The sequence below is a fragment of the Myxocyprinus asiaticus genome, chromosome 7, assembly GCF_019703515.2.
Source record: "Myxocyprinus asiaticus isolate MX2 ecotype Aquarium Trade chromosome 7, UBuf_Myxa_2, whole genome shotgun sequence".
NCBI lineage: Eukaryota > Metazoa > Chordata > Actinopteri > Cypriniformes > Catostomidae > Myxocyprinus > Myxocyprinus asiaticus.
In genome coordinates, this window is record NC_059350.1 from 8,734,675 (window position 1) to 8,758,872 (window position 24,198).

Below are 24,198 nucleotides of genomic sequence, written 5' to 3' on the forward strand. Positions count from 1 at the left end.
ATAGAAACAGTGCTAACATAGAGCGTTTTGCCCACTTACATCAATTACCCAACATAAGCTTCGATTATGACATTGACGTTGTGAAAAGGATGTAACAAAGTGTTCCGATTTCAAGTGTTGCTGAAAATTCTCAGACAGATGTAGCACAGCGGAGACCACCTTCTTCCAAATAATTATCTGATGACAGGGAAGTCAGGGAACATGATTAAGACAAAGCAGCTGGATTCTGTAAAGCCAACAGAGACAATGAATATAATATGCATATGAGAAAAAGAGCACATTATACTATTTAGTCTACATTCAAATTTCTCATTTGAGAGAAGAAAGCCCTCCTTCTGCTTCCAATGAGATAAAGGGACGCCAGACAAAAGCCTCATCAATAATCACTAAAATACTGTATGGCACCAAATGAATAAAAAAAATACTGCTTATGAATAAATAAATGCCAGCCAAATAAATGTCTGATCATGGCTAATAGGAAGTGTCTCAAAGGGGGAATGCAGAACTTAAAAGGCAAAACTCTGCATTTCATCCAAAACCAAATCTTTCTTTATAAACATGCATTAGTTGAGTAATTTATGAAAGAGATCTTGGATGAGAATCTCAGCTAATCCTTGAAGACATAACTGTAGAATAGTCCATCTTAGGTAAATATTTTAAAATAAATATCAAAAATTTGCAGTGAGTAGACTGGGAGAAGGAAAAATTGAGAAACTTACAGGTGAAAGATGTTGTCTTGTCTTCAGATTTGTCTTAAAGAAAAGGATGAGAAGCAGCCTTGGTGGGGCTAAAAGTATAGGTCGTACTACAAAACTTACTCAACCCCGCCTAAAGAGACTATTTCAAGAGATCCATAAAAAGAGTATCCATCTACCATATTTCCAACCATACAGCATTTATAGCCATAAAGTATGAGCCTAATATACACAATTTTCTACAACAAGAAATTGTTGTCATTTCTGATACATATTTTTACAAACAAATTAAATACAAATCTGCCATAGCTCTCAAATCTCATTCACAATTGAGTACAATCAAAATTTCTGTGTTGCTAGGGTTGAAAACTTTTCACCACACTTTGGGAGGTGGGGGAGCAATGGGGACATCATACTTTCGTCCTAAATATGGGACGTATTGTACCAGCTAATATGGAACATTTGGCAACCCTATTTCGGCATTGATTCTTACATGTCTCGTGACCAATCCTAAAGTACGAAATTTGAATATGCAGAAGTGTGAATGAGATTTTAGAGCTATGGCCGAGGGTAAGACCTTAAATTATTATTGACTTCACTTTCAACATGATCACACGGGAACTCTACATGTTCCTACCGAACATTCCGGTACCCTGACACTGACCCAACTCTGAGTTACTTACAAGCTCCATTTCCCATCAGACATATTTCCATCAATTCTAATGTTTCTATATTTTCCTGTGGTGCTACTGAGAGCGTGTGGTGCAAGCAGCCTAAAAGACATGGGTTCATGGATTCAGAGTTTGTATTTTCCCTCTAAGGTTACATTTTTACTCCACTGGCGGTAATGGTTGGGGTTAGGGTTTGGGTTAGGGTGTATGGTTAATAAAATATGCATTCCTGTTGACTGTATTACATCATTTACAACTAAAAACAACTTATTGTTGGCACCTCTCTGTACACATCTCACCTGTAAACGGGAGCTCACACGTACCCATACATTTAACGACACTTCTAGCTTCGGCCACTGGGAGCAGTGGTAGAAATTTCAGTAAGCACAGACAGATTTCAGCTTAGAAACTTTCAACCAATTGTCACCGACAAGTCAAATGAACTACTTTTATGGTATTTTCAAGTTGCTTTTTCTGTCCTTTTTGAAGCTTGACAGTCCCTGGTTACAATATGATTTTGCTGTAAGGAAAACAGCAGCTTTGATATTCTGCAAAACATCTCCTTTTGTGTTCCATGCAAAGAGGAAAGTTATATGGTTTGGAATGACCAGGGCTGCATTTCTGCGTTGGCGCCAATCGTTTCTACGATCTGCTTAGGATTAGGCTTTGTTCCAGGGCTTATTCTCAGGGGGTGACCATTTACTGCATAGTTCAAGCTACATATCTGCAGGCAGGACCATTGGTAATGAGATTCAGAAAAGGGGAATTTCCCCCAGGAAGTGATAACCTTGTAAATCATTCATTAAAAAATACCTAGATCAAGGCAGACGAACAGATGAAAGGTAGGCTCCTGATTCTCCTCACTGAGCTTTGTGATCAACAGTTGGTTGAATGATCCAAAGCATCTGCCAAATAAACCCATTTGACACTCTCTCTTTCCTCTGCATTTTGCTGTGGTCATTTCCAGCTTGCCTGTGCCACTGGCCGCCCCCTTGATCTTCCAACCTGATACCAACAAGCACACTTCCAGCTTCCAGAAAGGGATGTGGTACAGGAAGTGGAAGTTGAGTGGACTGTGTTACCCTAAAGAAGTGCAGATGAAAAAGTGTCAACTCAGCTTACACGTCAACCTTTCACCATCATCACCTTTGGTCTTTCAGAACTCGTGCTCTGGGACCAGATATCCTCTCCCAAACTCAACCTTAAAGGAATATTCAGGGTTCAATACAAGTTAAGCTCAATCAACAGCATTTGTGGCATAATACTGATTACCACAAAAAAATAAGTAAAAAAAATTGTCTTGTCCCTCCTTTTCTTTAAAAAAAGCAAAAATCTGGGTTCCAGTGAGGCACTTAAAATGAAAGTGAATGAGGCCAATCCGTAAACATTCAAATACTCACTGTTTAAAAAGTATAGCCTCAAGACATAAATAGTATGCGCGTTAACATGATTTACTGTGATAAAATCACTAGCTAATCTTTTCTGAGTAAAGTTATAGCCAATTTTACAACTTCGATGCCATGACGATGTAATGCCGACAAACCCTAAAACCCTAAAATGACAATTTTAAACAACTTTACAGCTCAAATAACACACATTTTAACAGAAGAATTAATGTAAGTGCTTTTATAAAATTATAAGCTTCTGGTATGCGTTTTCAATGGCCAATGCTTTACCGATATCTAAAGAGCAGGGTAGCTGATGTCTGACATATTATCGAAATCTATATTTTTGTTATTCAGCGGCATAAAAGAATTCAGATTTTACCCAAGTTGTAAGTTAATTTAATGTGAAAAAGACAGGGTAGACAACACATCAACTGCGGTTTTCTTCAAAAAATTTCGTAGCTGCTGCACGCAAAAACAAACAAACACTGCGACAAGTGAAACCCAATTCACCAACACATGACCCTTACGAGTCAGGGGCTGATTCAACCTTTTGTAGGAAATTATTCTTAATAAAATTCTTAATTTTTAACTTTATGATTGCAAATAAGAAAATGGCAAATGGTCCATTGAAAAGGCTGACAGTGGATTTTTGTTTTATCAGCCAAGTGTGCACGTTTTTATCGTCAGATACCAGTGGCCAATACATTTCTCAAAATGGCCAAATATCAGCCTGTTAATTGGCCTGGCTAATATATCAGTCTATCATTAGTTACTATTATTATTCTGATTGTCACTATTGAAAGTCAAACACTTTTACTAACTTAGAGTAAATAGTCTGCTTCCTCGGCAAGATATGTGCCTACTGGATGTTGTAACTAGGGCTGTACAGACAAAACAGGCTGTACTGTCTGAGAGGGAACATTTTACTGCTATTTTTTAGCTCCATTACACCTACGTGGCCTTTCAAACACCCTTAACAATCTCATCGTTCATCCCAGTGCCATTTTAGATCCAGACTCATTGTGCCAGGCAATAAAAAATAATTAAAAAAACATCACTAACAAACACGGCATTGGTTCACATAATTCTAGCTTTGGCTTTTTAATGAAGATGCTTTAGAAACTGAGCTGTTAGAATGTATTAAACATCCTAAAAATTAGGGATGCTCCGATAATTTTACTTTTTGCGTTTTAACCCTTCAACTTGGAGCTAGCTTTTAAATTAAAATCTACAAAAAGTTTTAGAATTTTGCCTTAATGCACATAATCTGACCAACTCTTAGCAACTGCTTTTTAATTTGCAGACAAATTTGAAGTGTTCTAAAACATAATTTAGTTTGTGTTGTTCGTCTGTAACAAAGTTAAATAAACAAGCAGTATTAGGTAAACACTTTTAATTATAATGCTAGACTAAGAACAGTTGTAGCCCAGAGATAAACATAGGAAGTAATGAACAATCTGAACATTTTACATACGTCTTGGACACATCTTAAATGGTTATATCTTTGTTGTAATCCGTTGCTATCTCTTTACGATACTGCTGGATGATAGCCAAAGTAATCTAAGAACATATCTGAATGAAATATTTAACATTGCCCGAAAACAGTCATTAATATTGTCCAATAACCGATATGGTGCCAAAATATCGTGCATCCCTACTGAAAATCTGATCCGATTCTGATCAATTATCCCAGGCAACCCCTTCACGGGATAATTTCTCTTTTTGGCTCATGACGTCATAAGCTACTCTGAGAGAGGAGGCTATTTCCCATGAAGACTGCTCCACCGTGGCAAGGCCTTTACATCCTGCCCACACATGTTGTCAACAGCAGTTCTGGCATAATTTGTTCTCTATGATGTAATCACGCTGCACTGAAAGCAATAGCGTACTGGCAGCAAGAAGACAGACCCCCCCCCCCCCCCACACACACACACACACACCCGCCCAACAGAAAGAGGCAATGAGCTTTAGTGCTCCAAGATGTCATGTTGGACAAGGAAGAAGAGGAGAGGAGGAGGTGAGAGAGGAAGGGGAAATGAAAATGTGAAAATTTTAAGACAGGAGATGAAAGACAGGATACAGCAGGAGTCATTTGTCAGTACATAAATATATCAGAGAGACACAATGCTGGTGTAGGATGTGTGGGATTTTGGAAAAGGGACACATGGAAAGGAGATGTTTCAAAGAATGTTCATGCTGCTCTTGTCCATAAAAATAAGCATACAGTGATCAGTGGCTACCACGCGTCAAAACCGAAGAAAAAAAAAAAAAACACACTATAAAAGTATGTTCTAAAGTCCAAATCTTCTGAAGCCATATGATTGCTTTGTGTGAGGAACAGAACAAAATTTAAGTCAATATTTATTTGCACACCCCCGTGGCTCTAAATGTTCATTCGCTCTTCTGTGTATTCAAATATGTTGCATTACGATAGGTTAAGAAACATCCAAGAACTAATGGATGATTCTCATGAAACCTGTCAGGAAATTGTCCTGGTCATGTTAAACCCAATGAAATAATATTTTACATGAAGAAAATAAAGCCTACATTTAGGACTATTAAGATATTATTTTCAGGACACTTAAGCACATTTTACCTCTCATTACCCATTACCAACATGTTGGTGGCAATACATTTGAAACGGTGAGTATTTTAATGTTTATGGATGGGTAAATCCGTAAATTCACTTCCATTGTAAGTGCCTCACTGTAACCCAGATTTTTGCTTTTTTAAAGAGGGACGAGTCTAAATAAATTTTTTTAGTAATCGACATTGTGCCACAAATGTTGTCGATTGAGCTTAGCTTGAAACGAACCCAGAATATTCCTTTAACTGTCATGAAAATAATGTCACAATGTAAAAAATCACAATGACACTAAAATAGGCTTCATTTTCTTTATGCAAAATACATTTGTTTCTTCTAATCTTTTCCTCTTTTTTTGGCATATCTTATGAGAATCACCCTAAAGATGCTTGATATCATTATTTCTTCACACAAAGCTATGGCTATCGTAGGACTTCAACCCTTTCATATGCACAATCACACATATGTGATGGTTAATAACTGGGTCGCGCAGAGTAGTGTCACACATATGTGTTTCTGCAACAGCCAGTTGTGTTACAAGCTGCCAAATTCAAATCGATTTTCGCATCGACACAGGCAATGCTGGTCAAGCGTCTGTCATTTACATTTGCTCAAACAGTTACTCATACAGTCTTTTAAACAACAGAATAATTTTATTTTATATACATACATCCAACTGGTCACCAAAGTGCCACGATAAAAAGTTTATAGCTCTTTTACACAGTCAATACACTAAACGTCAATTTGTATACATTAGCCATTTGTTTACATTAGTAGCAGCTGTCATTCATCAAACAAACAGCTACTCAAAGAGTCTTTTCAAGTGCATAATATGTTTGTTTTATGTAACAAACAGCCTAATTGTCACCAAAGTACCACAATGACAGTTCACAGCTTTTATATGCACAGCCATCATATCTAAACACGATCTTCCCATGCACGCAGCCACGTCTGCTTATTATTAGGTGTAGCAATTCAAACAGCAACTCAAACAGTCTTTTCAGCCAAACTATCACAAAAGCACCACGACAACAGTTTAAAACTTGTATACTCACAGTGAAAATATGCTGTTCCAGCGTGATTATCCGATGCACGCAGCCAAGTCTGTTTACATAAGCGCTTGTCTCACACATACACACACACACACACATACAATGTCTGAGAAGTCAAACAATGCATATAGGCAAACCGGACTGCTGATATAATTTGTTCATTTGTTTTTGCTTTTTTCAGGTATAAAAACAAAATAATAAAACAAATACAGTATAGCAGACATAAGCCATTTGTTCGCATTTACTATATTATACACAGTAGTTTGTTTTATTTTTTGTGACAAGAAATCACAAATTAAAATTTTTTTAAAATACTCGACTGCACTCTGCCCCCCTCTACCGGCTGTGCAGTGTCACATGCAAAAATAACTCACTCCAGGAGGCACTGCAGGGGAATTTAGATCCTTCTCATGAAAAGGTTAAATATAGCAAAAGTGTCATGTGGACTACTAAAGGGTGATTATTTTTTAACTTGATAGTCCCTGTCGCTATCTGATTTTGTTGTATGGACAAGAGCAACATGAACATTCTTCAAATGTTCTCCTTTTACTGTATGTATTATGACATATCAATGATAGTAAATGATGACAGAATATTCACTTTTGGGTGAATTATTCCTTTATATAATACAAGCCAATCAAAACAAAACTGTCATGGATTCTGTCACATTTTTGTGGCCAATAACCACAGTTTTATTAATCATGATACACACCAAACAATCTCACCATGGCATGTCATGGCATGAATGTTTGCTGTGGACTATAACAGTAATTTAACAGATGGAAACAGCAAAGAAAATGTGTCACAGACAAAAGCTGTCAAGACAGCAGATTGTCTGGGGAGAGCCTCAAGGCGGCTTGGTGTAACACTCACTCACACACATATACATAAACAATCTCAGACATGCGAGTTTCTGATGGGAACCAGGGCTCGGTAATGAAGTGTGTGTGTGTGAGAAAACATGTTACACGCAGATTTCTTTCAAAGGAATAATAGAACCAATTCTTTGGAGAAGTGTTTCAGTGTTTGCTTCCTGTCTGGAAGCATGACATTTTTCCATTGTATGACCACCTATTTTTTTTTAATTCTCAGACTATAAATTATCAGCTGACTAATGATGACCAACCTGTGCTCTTTTTCCAAAGCGGATGTGAGTATGTTCTTTATCATCTTAAAGACTGCTCATGACCAGTGAAAAGACCCCATGAAATCAAAATTGGAGTATTGTAACTTTTTAAGTCCATGTCTATAAGCTTGAAATTCATGTATATGTTAGTGTTGTCCCTGAATGATGACAAAAACGAACTTTTAACAGATAAAAACATTTACAGTATCTTCTGGGAAAATGGACCAAAAATATTAATAACTCTTGCTCTACAAAGATTTTGGCCAATCAAATCATCTCTAGAATGAAACTGTCCCAAATCATGGTTAAAGGCTGTGACTTAAACCTAAAGCATGTAGAACGCAACAGTTCCCGCCCACTTTTTTCAGCCATCATGGTTCCGGAAGTATTTTTCCAATAATGTTTTTCCATAAGGATTTCAAAAAATCCTTCATAAAAGAGTTTTAAGCTATGAACCAAACAAACCAGCTTTGATGTGAATCACAACAAAAACATATTTGAAAATCGGACAAGACTGTGTACTAAAAGTCTTCAATAGCCGCTTTTTCACTATTGGGCACACTTTGTAAAATCAAATTTAAGACTTTTTAAGACCTTTTTAAGACCCAAACAAAGAAAAATTAATACCATTTTTGCACAGCAGAACAAACAGCCACTAACACAGGTTTAACATATGTAACAATTTTTATTCAATAAAATTAATAACATCAAAACAGATACATCTCAGCATTATATTTCTCATAGCTCAGAAGCCTTTCTCTCAATTTCCTTATCCAAGTCATCTAGCTCCTCTCTCTTCTCCTTGTAGGGTCTTCTCAGTGTGTTAGACTTTGTAATCAGTTCTGCCATCTTTGTCCCTGTCGTAATCTTAGCTTTTTCTGCAAAGCTGTCTGCATCTTTTTCTAGGGTCTCACATACACTGTGGATGGTTTTTCTTTTCTTCTGTAGAACTTTAAGTTCATCTTCAGCCATTTTTCTTTTGGTGATCTGCTCATCCTTTGTTTTTTCCTTTTTTCCCTCATCTAGGTGCATTCCGTACCTGGTCCATGCAGTTGCACAGTAGTTTAGTAACTCTTTTGTAAGAGGTACCTGGGTCACTACACCATACACTCTCACATGGTCACAGATAAGTCTTTGGGCAACAACTGTGTCTTCATCCATGTTACATGTTTCCACCTCTTTGTTGACTGAGAACCCACGTTCAACTGTTGCTTGGCCGTAGGAGAGAATCAGCAGCTTTTTCACAAAACCCCACAGCTCAGGTGATGAGGTGCTTAAGTGCTGATGCAAAAACATGTCGACTCTGGAGTTTTGTTCTGTGGGACTGTAGTCCTTGAAGCTTGCCTCTCTGGCCTCATTGAAGAGGAATGTCTCAAACTGCTGTGGAATCACATCACCTGTATTTAAAAAAGGAAAGTCAATATTGGCAGTTGCTTACACACTGGACCGTATTCTAATGCGAAATACTAACCGCATTAAAACTGTTAAGAGCGAAATTCTTTTGGAAACAGTATGCAGACTGTATTGAAAAGTACTTCAAAAGGCAGAATGAGTAGGAATTTCCACAAATACAATGTGCAGACTTATACAAAAACAATCTCTCTCAATCATGACCGACTAGAGGTGTGTGGTGGTGTCTGTATCTCCAGAAACCCTGCCCTCTGCCTGTATTTTCTTATTTTACTGAGTTCTAGAATTTTTCTGAATGTTTTTTTATACAGTGTGTATGTCACCCCCAGCCAATAACAGCACATAGGGTGTGAGAATGGGACTCTAAAAATGTAGCGACCAGATGCAAGATTGTAAGCAGCGTAATCAGTCCACAATTCTGGTGTTATGAACAAAAGACGAAGGGCCAGTTTTGAATGTTGTCTTACAAACTGGAAGTGACAAATCCTGCTCATTTTGCCTTAAACTTCAATGAGGTATAATAAATTACCTGCATTTGTACATGGACTATTTTAAATAGGCTAATACAATAGAGCCTATAAGAAATAAAATATACTTTGAATTTGTAATTTTTTATTCCTAAGTATTATTTACCAGCAGACTTGACAACTGCTTATCCTGTACAAACTTCTGGATGAGGCCCTTTATTCTCTGCAAGCACACATCTGGCTCAGTGTACATTCTATTTGGGTCCAGACACGTCATATTTCGGATCAAGTGGTACTTCAGTGGACATTTATTCGCATTTATGACATTTCGCTTACTCTGCTTTGACTCCCTGATCTTCCCTGGCAAAAGTAGAAACAAGTGATCTGTGCAAGATATTTAAAAGTATATGAACAAGCTGAATCCTACTGAATAAATTCATAAAGAATCATTTATAACTAATAAGAAAAGTGAGTGGCACACCTTCAAGGCAGCTGTGGCTCCCATTCCAATATCCACCTCCTTTGGACTGACCCATAGGCTCTGATCCGTCACATCAAGCCTGACAAGCTTTGACACAGAAACAAGAAGGATGTCCCGTTGGATGAAGCGTCAGGGAAGGCTCTGAGAAAAGATTTTCATTGAGTGAGTAATACTGTAATTACAATACAGAATTAATGATCTAATGTCTACAGAGTCCAGTGTGTGTGGATACATTCATTAAGCAACATGTAAGCAATATAGCAGATATGACAAACAATAGATGAATATATAAATATATAGTTTGAAGCACACAAGATACATTGCAAGTGTACATAACATGATTATGAATGAAAAAAGGGTGTAAGATAATATCATTTTTTTTTAACATGAATATTTACCCTGACAAGCTCTTCCAAGTCTTTGCTCAGGAAGGGGATTATGGGAACATCAGTTTGGTACTTGGTGAGAAATGGCTGAAAGTTTATTGAAATGGACATGAAGAAGTGCAGCTTTGGTACAGTTAGGGGATCCATTCAGGCCTCTGCTACAGTGTCATATGAGGATGATCCTGGGTTGGGGAGCTTTTTTCATTTTCACCTGGTCCACATAGGTGACAATGGATGGCCAAATTTCAATTGCCCTTTCCACTGCTGGCAAATTTTCCAGTCAGCGATGCCCACAAAATGGCAGGAGACATTTTGTGGACCTTGTCACTAAACTGAAGTCTTGCCGCCTTGCAGGGGCACAGTGGAAAAGGAAGTGCAGGGCCTTCAGAAGCTTCTCTACTTGCCACACTCCAAAACCACCCTTGATAGAGTTGTGCATGATGTGAAGACCACAGCTTCCCACAATCTGAATCTGAGCTCCACCAAACTGTTCACTGTATTCTTGCTGTAGGAGCTGCACAAACTTCCAATTAACACTTGGCCCATCCATTGACACAGAAAGCATCTTGCTGAGGCAGAGCTCTTTTGTACCGTCCTACAGAGAAGATACAACAGGAAACACATCAACAACAACAACAACAAAAACAGGCTAATGGCAGATCATATAGCATATGTGTGTGCCAGACATTGAGCAAATTATTATGTGTACTTTAAAGCAAAAACTTATTTAGATGACAGTTGCTGGTGTAATTTTATGATCACTTAAGATGCTGTAGTTTGGTTTTAGTCAAACCACATTGATATACAATCTCCAACTCTCTAAAACAGCTGAAACAAAGCTGTACAATATAACATGCATGAGAGCAGGGATTATTGCAGGACTGGTACTAGACTGAATTTTTATTTTAGTGTACCTCAAACAGGCAACTGAGTGTTGACCTGCTGCAGCACATTTAATTACGTATTTCATGGTGTGGGTTGTAAACTATAGCACTATAGCCCCTAAAAATGAAATACACTCACTGATTTTCTTTTGAGACAAGTGTGTACTATGTATTTTTGGCTTACCTTGAATTTGTCCAATAAATCCTCAGCTGTGGAATGGCCCAGGAACTGAGAACCAAAGTAGCGGGAGCAAACGTACATTCCCGTTTCATCTGTGGTCCAGTGCCTGTTTTATTCATGCTTTCGTCAAACATAACGACGAACGATTCCTCATCAACTTTTGTGGTCAGTTGTCTTTTAATAAATGGTGCAATAACAAATCTGGCTATGTATGCCATTTTATCTCTGCCATAGGTGAATGTTTTTACATGTTCCTAATTGGGAAACATTGCCTTGAAACGTGTGTGGATGTCGTCGTTTGACTTGTATGAATGGTGTCGACTTATGCAGAACCCACAACACTTCAGAGTACCAGCCTGTGAAAAACTTGATGAAACACTTGGTTGAACATCGTGATTCAGTCCAACATTACCAGTCTGTGATCCAGCAGGAGTTGATGTAGTAGATGCAGACATGTACGACTCCACTGGCGCCGTACTTTTTCAAATACCTGCGTAGCGTCGGTGCTTTTCCGATTTCATATGGGACTCCATTGCTTTAATTCCCATTGTACCGATTTTCTTCTCCTTCACTCTTCCTTTTGTGTGCAGGAGACAATACGTAATACGCTGTCGTATATGCCGCAAATTGTCACATGAACAAGCAAATTCACAAAGAAAGAATAATAAAAATCATATAATGCTAATTAGATAGTTTTAATTTGGTAAAGTATTTAGATATGTCTGTCAAAGTGTCATCTAAAATGTAAGACCTCTCATAAGTAAAAATAAGACTTTTTAAGACTTTTTATGACCTTCAATTTTAAAAATCAAATTTACTACTTTTTAAGACTTTTTAAGGATCTGCGGGAACCCTACAGTACGAGCCAGGGCTATCAACCAAGCCAGCCGGGGCCAATAGCCTCGGACCGCGTGCCACAAGACCAAAAATGATCTTCGTTCCCACTATCGGGCCAATATCCCCGCAGCGTTGCCCTAAAACTCGCCCTTAATACGCCGCTCCGGTACCACCGTCACATACCCTGCCCATTTCACAAGCAAGAGGAAAGCTCAAGCTGAGGTATCATGCTATTTAATTATCTAGAATATCGAGTTTAACTGCCATGGTGTCCCAAGTGGTCTCTCCACTAACAGCGGGATGATGTCCCAGCACACCATCTATGAAAATTCACAGAACCATGGTAAGTAATTTCTTTGCAGACCGCTTTGTCCATTGTGCATTTGAACTGATTTTTAGTGTGCTCGCATTTTTTCTTTCCCGAACCTGTACCGTTGTGCACAGGATAAATAACGTGGCAAGTTCCGCCTTTGACACTGAACCCTGTCTCGATCCCCAGTTGGCCTTGTTTGGCCCAAGGGTAATCAACCTTTGGCCACTGGCCCCGAGAAAGCACAGAGGAGGCATTATGAAGCCCCAGAAGTGACAGTGGGAACGTAACTGGCCTTGGTATGCACTTGCATGCCCTCATTTGGCCCGATAGTGGAAACGTGGCTAATGAGGGCATGAACTAAAATCCCATGAAGCACTGCAAATGACATAATCGATTAAAAATGACAGAAAACAAGAAAACTGTTGCTTAATGTTGTTAATTATACAGTAAGTATAGAATCAATATATTTAAAGTATATGGTAAAATATTCAGATATACAAGTAGTTTGTGAGTGTATGGAGGCTGACTTGGTTGCGCCATTCAAATGGGATTTTTACTTCCGGAACAAGACTGTTATGCTCTATTGTCAATAAAAAAATAAAATTAAAAAGAAAGGACAAGTCTTTCGATATGTCCAATGATATGTCCAAACTTCCTATTTCAAAAGGCTATACAGTAATACATCAACAAAACTGCTCTCGCCAAGCAATTTCACGTGGTCTTTAAAGTATGAAAGAAACAGAGTTTTTTTTTTTTTTTGGCCACTTTGTCTAAATACAGCAAAGTCTCCATTCAAAGAGAGGAAGTCACACCGCATCTGGTGAATAAAACAAGGGCATGGGTTCACAGTTCCCCTCCTTTTCTCTGTCTCTTTCTCTCTCCTAATGAAAGCATACCCAGCTGTTTGACAAACATTCCTAATGAGACTGAACAACTACCTTTCTTTTTTTGACTCTCTTTCCAAAATCTGGGTTAGCCTGTGGGACAGCGCCATGCATATTCCAAAGTCTCACTCTCCCTTGAGAGACTGCACTGAAGCCGTGGCAAAGCGAATAACTCCACTGAGAGCTATGGGGGAGGATGTTGCATTAATTCTGAACTGAGAACAGTTGTGTAGCTCACAGTGGTTGAGAGATTGAAACAAAGGGCTTATGTTGAAAATGCTATTCAAAACAAAACGTTCCAACCCCTGATTAATGTTATAAGCTAATTTGGACACCAAAATGTCAATTTACCTTCTTATATGACAGGATATTCGGCTGGTTGACTGTTCTGAGTGTTTTGATGACAAATTCAAACTCTATATATAATTATGTTAAAATTATAACCAAGTTATTGCAGACTTATTTATTATAAATCTGAGACCACATTGAAAATCTTGGAATTTCTTTCTCATTTTAACCTGGAAACAGACAAAATATATTAGGATTTCGAAAAATATTATAACAAAGAAAAGTTACTGTACATTACTTAACATTCTGCTCTATTTTAGGTCACCGATCAAATGTAACAAATTGTGACATTGTTATGTCTTTCACATGAAGTCAGGTTTTCTTGCTTCCATTGAAGCAATGCTCTTTGGAAAATTCTCACATCATGCTGGGATTACATTGTGGAGCGGAGTCCATGCCAGCTCTAGTGCATGCTGTCATTAAGGAAAAAGTTTTTATTAAATTATAAAAATGCTAAATAGTTTTCACTAGTGGTCTCAGATTTTTGGACCACATTACTTCAGTATGCATTTATAGGGTGAATTTGGGTTAATTTGAATGCCCCCCAACCCAAACCCCCCCCAAAATTACCTTCATTCACCCTAGGTAATCTATTCTAGTCTGTCACTAATTAATAATATGGTCCAGCCATACATGGGACTTCCTCAGGGTACTAAACCCCGAAATCTGTCAGTGAAGTTGTGGCCCAAATTGCCCGACATGGGGGTGTGACAGTTCCTCTAGACATCATGCATAAGTTTAATCAGAGTGAGACCCTTGCAGCACATCACTTTATGCATGACGCTATCAGATCAAAGCACACACGTCACCGATCAGTTCTTCAATCGATTATTAACTCTCTGACTCATCTTGCGTATTTAAACAGAACAGGGACTTTTAAAAGGGCAATACAGACTCAGTTCATAATGTATTCAAGTTCATGATCTGAAATAAATAAACGATAAAAATACAAATAAAAGGTTCGAGAAAGACCCGAGGTGCCTTAATAGGTAGCCAACTCACGTAATGTTTGGATGGATGCCTCCTCTTCTCCACATCCACGACTTTGACATCCAAAACTGTCCGAAACTGCATGGTTAAAGCGAGGGCTTCTCTGCGCGAGGACAGTCACGAATTCGTTCGCTCGAATAATATCGCTGTTCTTCTTCTCAAAGAAAGCGTCCGATTGTTGCGCCCCGGTCCGTCCGTTTAGTAGACCGTTTATTCCTCCTTGACGTAATATGGTGAAGAAGATCGAGTATTTAATTACAAGGGTCTAAAACTGCAGGAAAACGAAAATCCCGATGTCCATTTCTCTCGCGTTCCAGCTGAATTCGAATCGAGACGCGTTCTATAGAGTCATTCTGGAATCCAGATCGACGCGTCATAAAGGCACGAGCGATTAACTTGGGGACTGGCGCGTGTCCTTTGTCTGGACTACAGTGGTCTACCTGAAGTCAGAATTGGGGGGGAGGGGGGGTTCTCCTCAAACGTGAGCGGAGCGCGTCATAAAGACCGGGGCGCATTCACCGCGAAGTCTATTGGCAGGAGAACGCAGTCAATGCTCGGCAGGAAGCGCGCGCACACACGCACTGGGGGATATTTGGGAAATGTGGGGTTGGGCTTCTTGACAAGGGCTCTGTTGCAGTTTAAGGGGGGGCGTTAATATCATAGTTGATATAGTTGTCTTCCTGCTTAAAAGAGAGGCTGACTGGATTTTACACAGGAGACATTGTCCTGTTTGCCTCCAACTGTGTGTTTGTTGAAGTCTGAATCGTTAATAGGGGTAAAAAAAAAAAATACAGCAACAACAACTACAGAGTAGACTGTAGAACTGTAAAAAAAAACACAAGACGACATTTGATTAATCATAATTATTACTGTGCAATCTAAAAAAAAAAGAAAAAAAAAAAAAAAAAGATTCCTTATGTTACACTGTTCAACCAATAATCTGGCAATAACACGGACAGAGTTTTAATTAACACGGCCGAGACGTGATTTCTGTTAAAGCGGCATACATACAGATATGCTCATGGATCACTGACCTCGTGTGGCCACTGATTGTAACTACACTGTTAAATGACAGGCTGGCAAACTGTGCAAATATTCAGAAGATATCAAATGGTTGTTATTTTTTCCTAAATAATGAGGCAATTTCAACATTAAGAATAATATTACAAATATGTCCACAAAACTGTTTCATGCTAAACCATGAAAACGCATTTACGAGTTAGTATGCATTACATTTGCCTGACTGTGTTTCAACCTCCTATTGCGTTCAGAATCTGCATACACCTTTTGCATTCGCAGGTCCGTTTAGACCCGGTGGAGTTTTAAGCTTAAAAAAAAAAAAAAAAAAGAAAAAATTCATAATCCAATTGTTTTAATCAAAAACCATATTGTAGCTCATTGTTAACGTATTAGCTGTTCATACATGTAATATATATATATATATATATATATATATATATATATATATATATATATATATATGGCCTGTTAACTAACAAAATATATAAACGTTATTATGTATGATGGCGATTGTTTTATTTAAAAAAAAAATGTAGAAATTCTTTAACATTTCAAAATTTACATTAACTACAGCTAAACCAGTGTGATACGTGTGAAGATATAGGTTTTACCAAGGTTTATATGAAATTTCATTTGAATATAACATTGCGTTACATTTATATAAATATTTAAAGTAAGCATTTCTAGCTATTCTCCTATTAACTTCCATATTACTTAATTACTCGTTGCTGCTGAAAAACAATTCAGTAGTCAAAATCTACACAACCAAATAAAAACATTTTCCCAACCAAACATCAAAACTACTCAACATCTGTACTTGTGTACAACGTTTTTAAACAACGTTAATTCTGTTTATTGCATAAACTGCTGAATGTTAATGTACAGATCAGTCTGTAGAGGGCGGCAGAGTAAAATGTTGACTTCTCTTCCTTCAACTCTTATTCAGAGTATGTATGCTTGAACTTTTGCTCTTGCCACACCTCCCTTTAGGCAGTTTTTTCTTTGATTTAGTTTATTTGTTATGTTTGTTCCATCTGTTTTGTCAATTCTGTGTGTGAGTGTGCGTGAGACTGTATGTACGTGCATATTTGTGAACAAGATGCAGTCCCATTTTGAGACAAAAAAAAAAAAATGTTTGTGTGAGTATGGGAAAGAGGATAAATGTAAGTAAAGTATTTTTAAGAAAAATAAAATTCATAACTGTGCGAAGACATCTGCACAATACGTTCAGAGTTATATAACATATCAGTTACAAACCACATTAAATATAGTCCTAGTTGTACAATCCTACTGAGACCTAAAAATATTAAGAAAACATGTGTTGGTAGCAAACATCGCTTTATTCAATAACCAGGCTCTAATCATAGCTGCACTCTATCTATTATGACATCATACTTTTTAAGAGGTGTGTGCGCGTGAGCGTGCACATACAGTCTACAATGTATCTTTTTTTTCCCTTCACAATTGCCCTATTAACGTTTCAGACAATATCATATGTAAAGCCACAACTGATGCCTGGGTCAAAATTGACCCGGGAACGCAAAAGATGTAACAATTTTATTTAAAAAAGTTTATATCTCTTAACTGATTTCTTCTAAAAATCTGAAAGAAAAAATAAATAAAAAATAAAAACATTTTGGAAGTCTTAACAAAGTTACAAAGTTTGGTTCCCGTACGAAAAACTATGTGGTATTTAAAAAATATGATATACCTCCACCGGATAAAAAAATGACCCGAACACGTTGAAAACATTCAGTGGCGTATTTATGGCTCACACTGACCTCGTGTGGCCACTGGTTGTAACTACAGTCAAAAAATGACAGGCTGGTAAAAGATATCAAATGTTTGGTCATTTCAACTTTAAGAATAATATTACAAATATGTCTACATAATTGTTTTATGCTAAACCATGAAAAAGCAATTACAAGTGAGTACACAACAATAATAGCTATTAAATTATTTTATGGTAAAAAAAATAAAAAAAGGATTCTGTAACTTTAACTGTTAAAATGATGCTTGCCTGATTGTGTTTGAACACTGTTAATAGTTTTTATGTAATGTAAAAAAAAATAAATAAATAAAATAAAATAAAATAAAAAAAACCTGCTTTTGGCGTATTTATTGGCTCACACTGACCTCGTGTGGCCACTGATTGTAACTACAGTAGTAAATGACAGGCTGGTAAACTGTACAAATATTCAGAAGATATCAAATGTTTGTGTTATTTTCCTAAATAATGAGGTAATTTCAATATTAAATAATTTTAACACTTTGCTAATATTTTTAATGGAATGTTTTAAAAAGGATGCTAAAGAACAGCGTAGTGGGCCTCTGTTGTGCTGATTATATCACTGTTGCATTCCAAGAACGTCAGGGCAACCTCCAGAGCCTTACGATTCAGGTTTTGGTTGTAGCGCTGTCTAACACTAGACAATATATGAAGGACATGGCATCCTTTCTCAGCTTCTGCAAAACAGCAACATATGAAGATGGTTCTCCTCTCACATTTGTATATTAAACATTTTGTGTGTTTCTACAGTAGTATGTAAAGCAAGCATGCACACACAAAAAAACATAAATTTTTCCCTTTTGGTATCCTCCTGTAAAATGTCCCTGATCACTGAGAGGAGATCTTTGTCTTGTTTAGTTACCTAGAGAAGCCAAGGTAATGAAAATATAATTCAATTTTAAAGTTGTTTTCATACGTTCAGAGTTATATAACATATCAGTTACAAACCACATTAAATATAGTCCTAGTTGTACAATCCTACTTAAGAAAACATGTGTGGGTAGCAAACATCGCTTTACTCAATAACCAGGCTCTAATCATAGCTGCACTCTATCTATTATGACATCATACATTTTAAGAGGTGTGTGCACCTGTGCGTGCACAAACATTGTAGACTTCGTCCTGGGTCCGCATTTTGCGGAACATTTGTCCCTGGAGGACGCTCAGGGTCTCTTTCAGAACTTTTCGAATTTGTGTGGAAAATGAGGGTCCATGTGCATCTGACTACTTCAGACAAACGAAATGCCTCAAAATGGATGAGTCATCCTCGCAATGAATCACTTTCATGTGATTCATCATTCAAAGTGACCAATTCAGCCCAAATTTATTCAATTGGTGAAAAACGTCTATTGCAACCAATTAAGAACATTTACAACATCAAATGCTTTTGGTATATTCAAGGGACATTCTCACTTCATTGCTACGGCAGACATCGAAAAGATTCTCATTAGCATACTTCTCCTCCCCACATGTTGCTGTCCTTGAAACTCCAGACTTAGCAGCATCTCGGAGGAGACTTCATAAAAGCGCTCCAGACGATCATTCCCGCCTGCTGCCATCAAACAGCTCAACACGCCTTCCCCTGCTGTGCCTACCGCACGTTATTCCTCGCTGTAGCCCCAGCCAGGAGTACTGACATTGAACAAGGGCAGTTTTCTTGGTGGTTTAATGCATTTAGATTATGTACCCTATGTAACAGCACTGCACCTCTTTTTCTGCAAGGAATTCCTTTAGGGTGGGAACTGACCGAGACAGCAAATACTGGAACTGTGAGGAGGACCCACCTGCCCTGAAAATACAGTTTAAAAAAAGCATTAAGCATTTTTGAAATACACACACTGGGCACTTTATTAGGAGCACAAGTACACCTATTTTTCATGCAAATATCTAATCAGCCAATCGTGTGGCAGAAGTGCAATGCATACAACCATGCACATATGGGTCAGGAGCTTCAGCTTCACATCAACCATCAGAATGGGGATCTCAGAATGGGGAAAAAAGTGATCTCAGTGATTTCGACCATGGCATGATTGTTGGTGCCAGATGGGCTGGTTTGAGTATTTCTGTAACTGCTGATCTCCTGGGATTTTCACACACAACAGTCTCTAGAATTTACTCAGAATGGTGCAAAAAACAACACAAACATCCAGTGAGTGGCAGTTCTGCAGATGGAAATGCCTTGTTGATGAGAGAGTTCAATGGAGAATGGCCAAACTGGTTCGAGCTGACAGAAAGGCTATGATAACTCAGATAACCACTCTGTACAATTGTAGTGAGCAGAATAGCATCTTAGAATGCACAACACGTCAAACCTTGAGGCGGATGGACTACAACAGCAGAAGACCACATCGGGCACTTTATTAGAACCACAGTGCTAATAAAGTGCTCAGTGAGTGTATATTTGATGTATTACACAAGTACATTTAAGAGAACAAACAAAACATTACCTGCATTTTCCTCCCCTTTCCAAGAATAAGGAAGTGTAAACTCAAAGCCCATTTGATGACTACAAAATAAAAATCACACCTATCATTTTGTCTGGCTTACTCTGAGTCTCCCAGTTTGTCACTTGGCATCTGGAATGGCTGATCATAGCACTTTCTGTATAGCGGAGGCATTTCCAGAATGTGTGATCTGCACTGCCATCAAAGGTTCATTCACTTTATCTACAGACAAATGAACAAACAACATAGTGACAAACACTGTAAAAATTGAATCAATGTATTCTGCAAATGTACTCACTGTAACCAGTTAAGTAAACTGAATGACAGATCGCTCCGTTTTAATGCAGTTAATACGTTTTGGTCCACCATCATCCCAAAAAAAATTCAAATCATGACAGAATTGGCAATTAGTCATTCAAGTCCCTGAACATTTCACTTACAGAAGGAGGCGGCCTTGATCTCCTTATGATCCCTGGAGGTTTTGACGGTTCCTTGTACCCTCAGTAGGTCTCCAATCTCAAGCATGGTGCTTTTCCGTTGGGCCTCCTTCAGCCATCTGAGTTTATCTTCAATGTTAAACCCTCCAGAAGATGTATTAGAGGTGCCTAAAAACATCCACTGCATTTATGTGAATCATTTACTCACCCTCATGCCACCCCAGATGCGTATGACTTTCTTCTGCTGAACACAAAGAATTTTAGAAGATTACAGCTCTGTATGTCCATACAATGCAAGTGAATGTGAAAAAGATTACAGCTCTGTAGGTCCATACAATGCAAGTGAATGGTGGCCAGAACTTTGAAGCTAAAAAAAGCACATAAAGGCAGCATAAAAGTAATCCATACAACTCCAGGTTTAATCCATGTGTTCTGAAGCGATCTCATCAACACAATGCCAGTATTCCCCGCACTCCGTGATGCCATGACAGTGTTGCTGATGTCTTAAAGGAGAAGCGCGTCTTTTGCGACCTGAGCAATCGGTTTATGCGACGGCCAAATTGCCGATCGTGTTATAGGACGTGAATATCGGCCGATACCGATCAGTGGCCAATCGCTCAGAGGATTCCTACTAGTGGATGAAGTATGCGCAGAGCGCTAGATGGTGCTAGGAAGTGTAATCGAGCTTAAAATCATTATCGCCAAGGAGACTGCAGATATCAAGATGTGTAGTGAAAACTGAGTTACATTTTGTTCTGTTCTCACCCAGAACCGATTAGATCACTTCAGAAGACATGGATTACACCACTAGAGTCTTATGGATTACTTTTATGCTGCCTTTATGTGCTTTTTGGAGCTTCAAAGTTATGGACCCCATTGTATGGACCTACAGAGCTGAGATATTCTTCAAAAAATGTTCGTTTGTGTTCAGAAGAAGAAAAAGTCATACACATCTGGGATGGCATGAGGGTGAGTAAATGATGAGAAAATATTTGGGTAACCTATATCTTTAACGGTCTTTAACACTAAACAGACTATGTTTCTTGCAGTCTAAAGACTGCTTATGAATGTAACTACTTATATCTAGTTGGCTCTCCCTGATCTCTCCATTTCTCATCTTTCCAACAAAGACAGTTTATGACACCAGTCCCATCATCCGCTGTGTGTTGAGGGAGAACAAACAAGCTCCAGTCAAACAATCCATTAATGATGTTGCTTTTATCTTGGCTTAGTGTTTTAGCGTCGAGTGAGCTTTTCCAGGTTACCCATTTTATTTAACAAAATTCTGCTTTAATAAAGCACTGCATAAAGAGATTTATGTACTGGTTTAAATACTCTTTACTAGGCCTTATGTTACTGCTTATATTCACTGTGTTTTAAGGTGTTTCCACATATTTATTCAGTACAGGTAAAGGTTTTCCCACAATACCTCCATAGCAGAAGTCTTCTCACTCCCGCGTGTACACAACTGTCCCCAGAACATCTACCTGGAAGAGTGTGAGGGTCTTGTAGAAATAAACTCCTAGAAGACATCAGATATGAAAGCTTTGTAGCAAACGTAGTGCTTTTTCACAGATATATTCCTCTCTCCCATGTCTACATATTGTTACTTAAAAACTGCAAATCAATTTGCGGGGAAAAACATGCAGTTGACAAATAGCATGTACATGAACTTTCTTTTAAACAAAACATTTTAGGTTAAAATGTATGTGCCAGGTGCTCTGAGTGCTCACCATTTAATTTGTTGTAGACTATTTATAATCAGCTTTTAGTTTTTGGGTTTGTTTTTACCCCACAGTCCACTTACTGTAGATAGTCCTAAAGTATCTGTAAAAGCACAAATATTACATGAAGCCTCTCCAATAACATGAGGTCATAAAAATATAATTATACAATAATTGTTTAAAACAGTTTATAGCACTATACAATGGTGTGTCAAATTCGTTATAGATAATACTTTGTAAATACAAGATTTAGCATTCAGATGCATTTCAGTTCCGCTGTTGGAAGGAGAAAATCTCCTTAAATTAAAATGAATACCCACGCTTCTGCAGTACTTTTGTCTAGTGTTAACTTTTAACACACTTGAGATACACAATAGATAAGGGATACAAAAGATAACAAAGTCCTTTGTGTCGTGATACTTCATAATCCGTGAGAGAATGCAACGGCATTAGCATGTTTGTGTTTTCCGCTATTGCGCAGTAGACTCACTGTGGGAAGGAAAACGTGCTTGGCTTATGAATATTAATTAGGTTACGTGACTGGACGCTCAAAGGCAGTTGACCAATCAGGGACAGCATGGCAAAACGTTTGCGTCATGTTTTTTTATTTTTTATTTATTTATTTATTTATTTATTTATTTATTTATTTGTATTTTTTTTTTTTTTTTGCTTTTTTGACCCTTGTGCGACCTTAGGGACATTTTTGTCTTTTCTATCATTTTGGCTGTGTGCCAACGGCATACATTTAGCCAAAGGTGTGTATTTTTGGGAGAATTTTGATATTTCAACCTCAGTTCCTATAATACATCTATAATACACTGTGTACACAAAATAGTTACACTCAGGACCTTAAGGACAAAAACGTCCCCATTTAAACCCATTAAAACTGCAATATTTGATCCCAGTGCCATTAAAGCATAAAATCATGAATTCTATTATATTATGCTTTCATCCCGGAGCCCTGGCCTCAAAATGTATTTTTTTATATATATATATATTCCACCAGATGGCGCCATTTTTCTCATGTTTAGCCTAAGGAGCATAAACATGCTTTTTTCCTATTTTCTGTTTGCTGTATTATAGAGCACTGCAGGCCAGTTGAATAAATGATACAGCTAAAATTGTGTGGGTGTGTTGGTATGGATGTCAGAGTGTGTTTTGTATGCATGTATTGAGAAATGTGTGTGTGTGTGTGTAAAAACAACAGTGGCATTATGTAAACAAACTGGCATTTAAAGGGTTAAAATCCTGAAAATGAATGAATATTTGGTAGTTATGATCAGGACCGATGTTGGTTTTAAAAAAATAACTAATTAAAGTGGAAAATAATATGAATAAGTAATTTAATCCATGAGTGAAAGTGTCCAATTACATTGCGGTTAATGTGAATAAGCGAGTAGAATTCGACCGGTCATGTGACTCTAACATGGCAGCCCCCATGAAGGGACCCTCTCCATGTAGATTAAAACAGCTTTTATAAGGTTACTGATATGACTGGAGTCTCTATCTCATATGAGTGCTCATGATTTTATACATTTATTTCAAAATCACAATTCATTTCTTTAGAAGTAAAACTTTTTTTAAATGAGTAAACAATTACTGAGTGCACCTTTAACTACTACACTATGAGAACATGTAAAATGATAGACAGGCAGAAAGCACATCAATTTTGTTTGCTGTTTACACAGTCTAGTGCTGTCACAGAGACTGGTGAGATATCTCAGGACACTTATTTCAATAAAAATGTTTAGGGGGAAGGGACATTTTATGCATACCATTCCATAAAAATAAAAAAAATCAGCACCTTTAAGTAAGATTATGGATTTGGGTTACTTTTGATCTATCCACATGTAGATAGAAAGTGCTGACTCACCCTACCTTTACGATTCCTCTGTAAAACTGTCCTGTTGGTACAGAGGGAGATGGACACGTTGATCTTCTCAAAGTAAAGGTTTTGCAATCTGTGTCATGTCACTGTAAGATCGTAAACAGTGATAAAAGACTGATATTTGTGATATGACTTATACTGTAGCTACACCTGGTGCGAGCATACTACGTATGAATTGGCCATAAATGCAGCTGTCAGA

At 37.8% G+C, this 24,198-nt stretch overlaps 2 protein-coding genes and 1 pseudogene across 10 annotated transcripts in view; all 3 read right to left on the reverse strand.

Annotated features, from left to right (window-relative positions):
• Positions 1–15,320, reverse strand: part of sh3pxd2aa (SH3 and PX domains 2Aa) — a 165,105-nt gene extending 149,785 nt beyond the window's left edge. For all 5 annotated transcript variants that reach the window (XM_051703256.1, XM_051703254.1, XM_051703257.1 and 2 more), the window contains exon 1: positions 14,710–15,320. In XM_051703256.1, coding sequence (XP_051559216.1) covers positions 14,710–14,781 — 72 coding nt within the window. In that variant the 5' untranslated portion in view covers positions 14,782–15,320. The remainder of the gene's footprint in view (positions 1–14,709) is intronic.
• LOC127444103 (uncharacterized) lies at positions 8,244–14,236 on the reverse strand. Of its 5 annotated transcripts, none has more exons than XR_007897763.1 (5): positions 11,329–14,236; positions 10,273–10,855; positions 9,875–10,015; positions 9,560–9,748; positions 8,244–8,913 (listed from the first exon to the last, which is right to left on the reverse strand). XR_007897763.1 is itself a non-coding variant. In XM_051703291.1 (4 exons), exons 3-4 carry the CDS (start codon positions 9,927–9,929, stop codon positions 8,255–8,257), a joined length of 714 nt encoding a protein of 237 aa, XP_051559251.1. In that variant the 5' UTR covers positions 9,930–10,015; positions 10,273–10,855; positions 11,329–14,236; the 3' UTR covers positions 8,244–8,254. The 5 variants fall into 5 exon arrangements, 2 of the variants coding, with proteins under 2 accessions (XP_051559251.1, XP_051559252.1); XR_007897761.1 differs by having other exon boundaries at positions 9,560–9,753; XR_007897762.1 differs by having other exon boundaries at positions 9,560–9,777.
• A 1,718-nt stretch (positions 15,321–17,038) lies between the features above and the next one.
• On the reverse strand, positions 17,039–22,587 carry LOC127444180 (CST complex subunit STN1-like; annotated as a pseudogene).
• Positions 22,588–24,198: the final 1,611 nt, after the last annotated feature.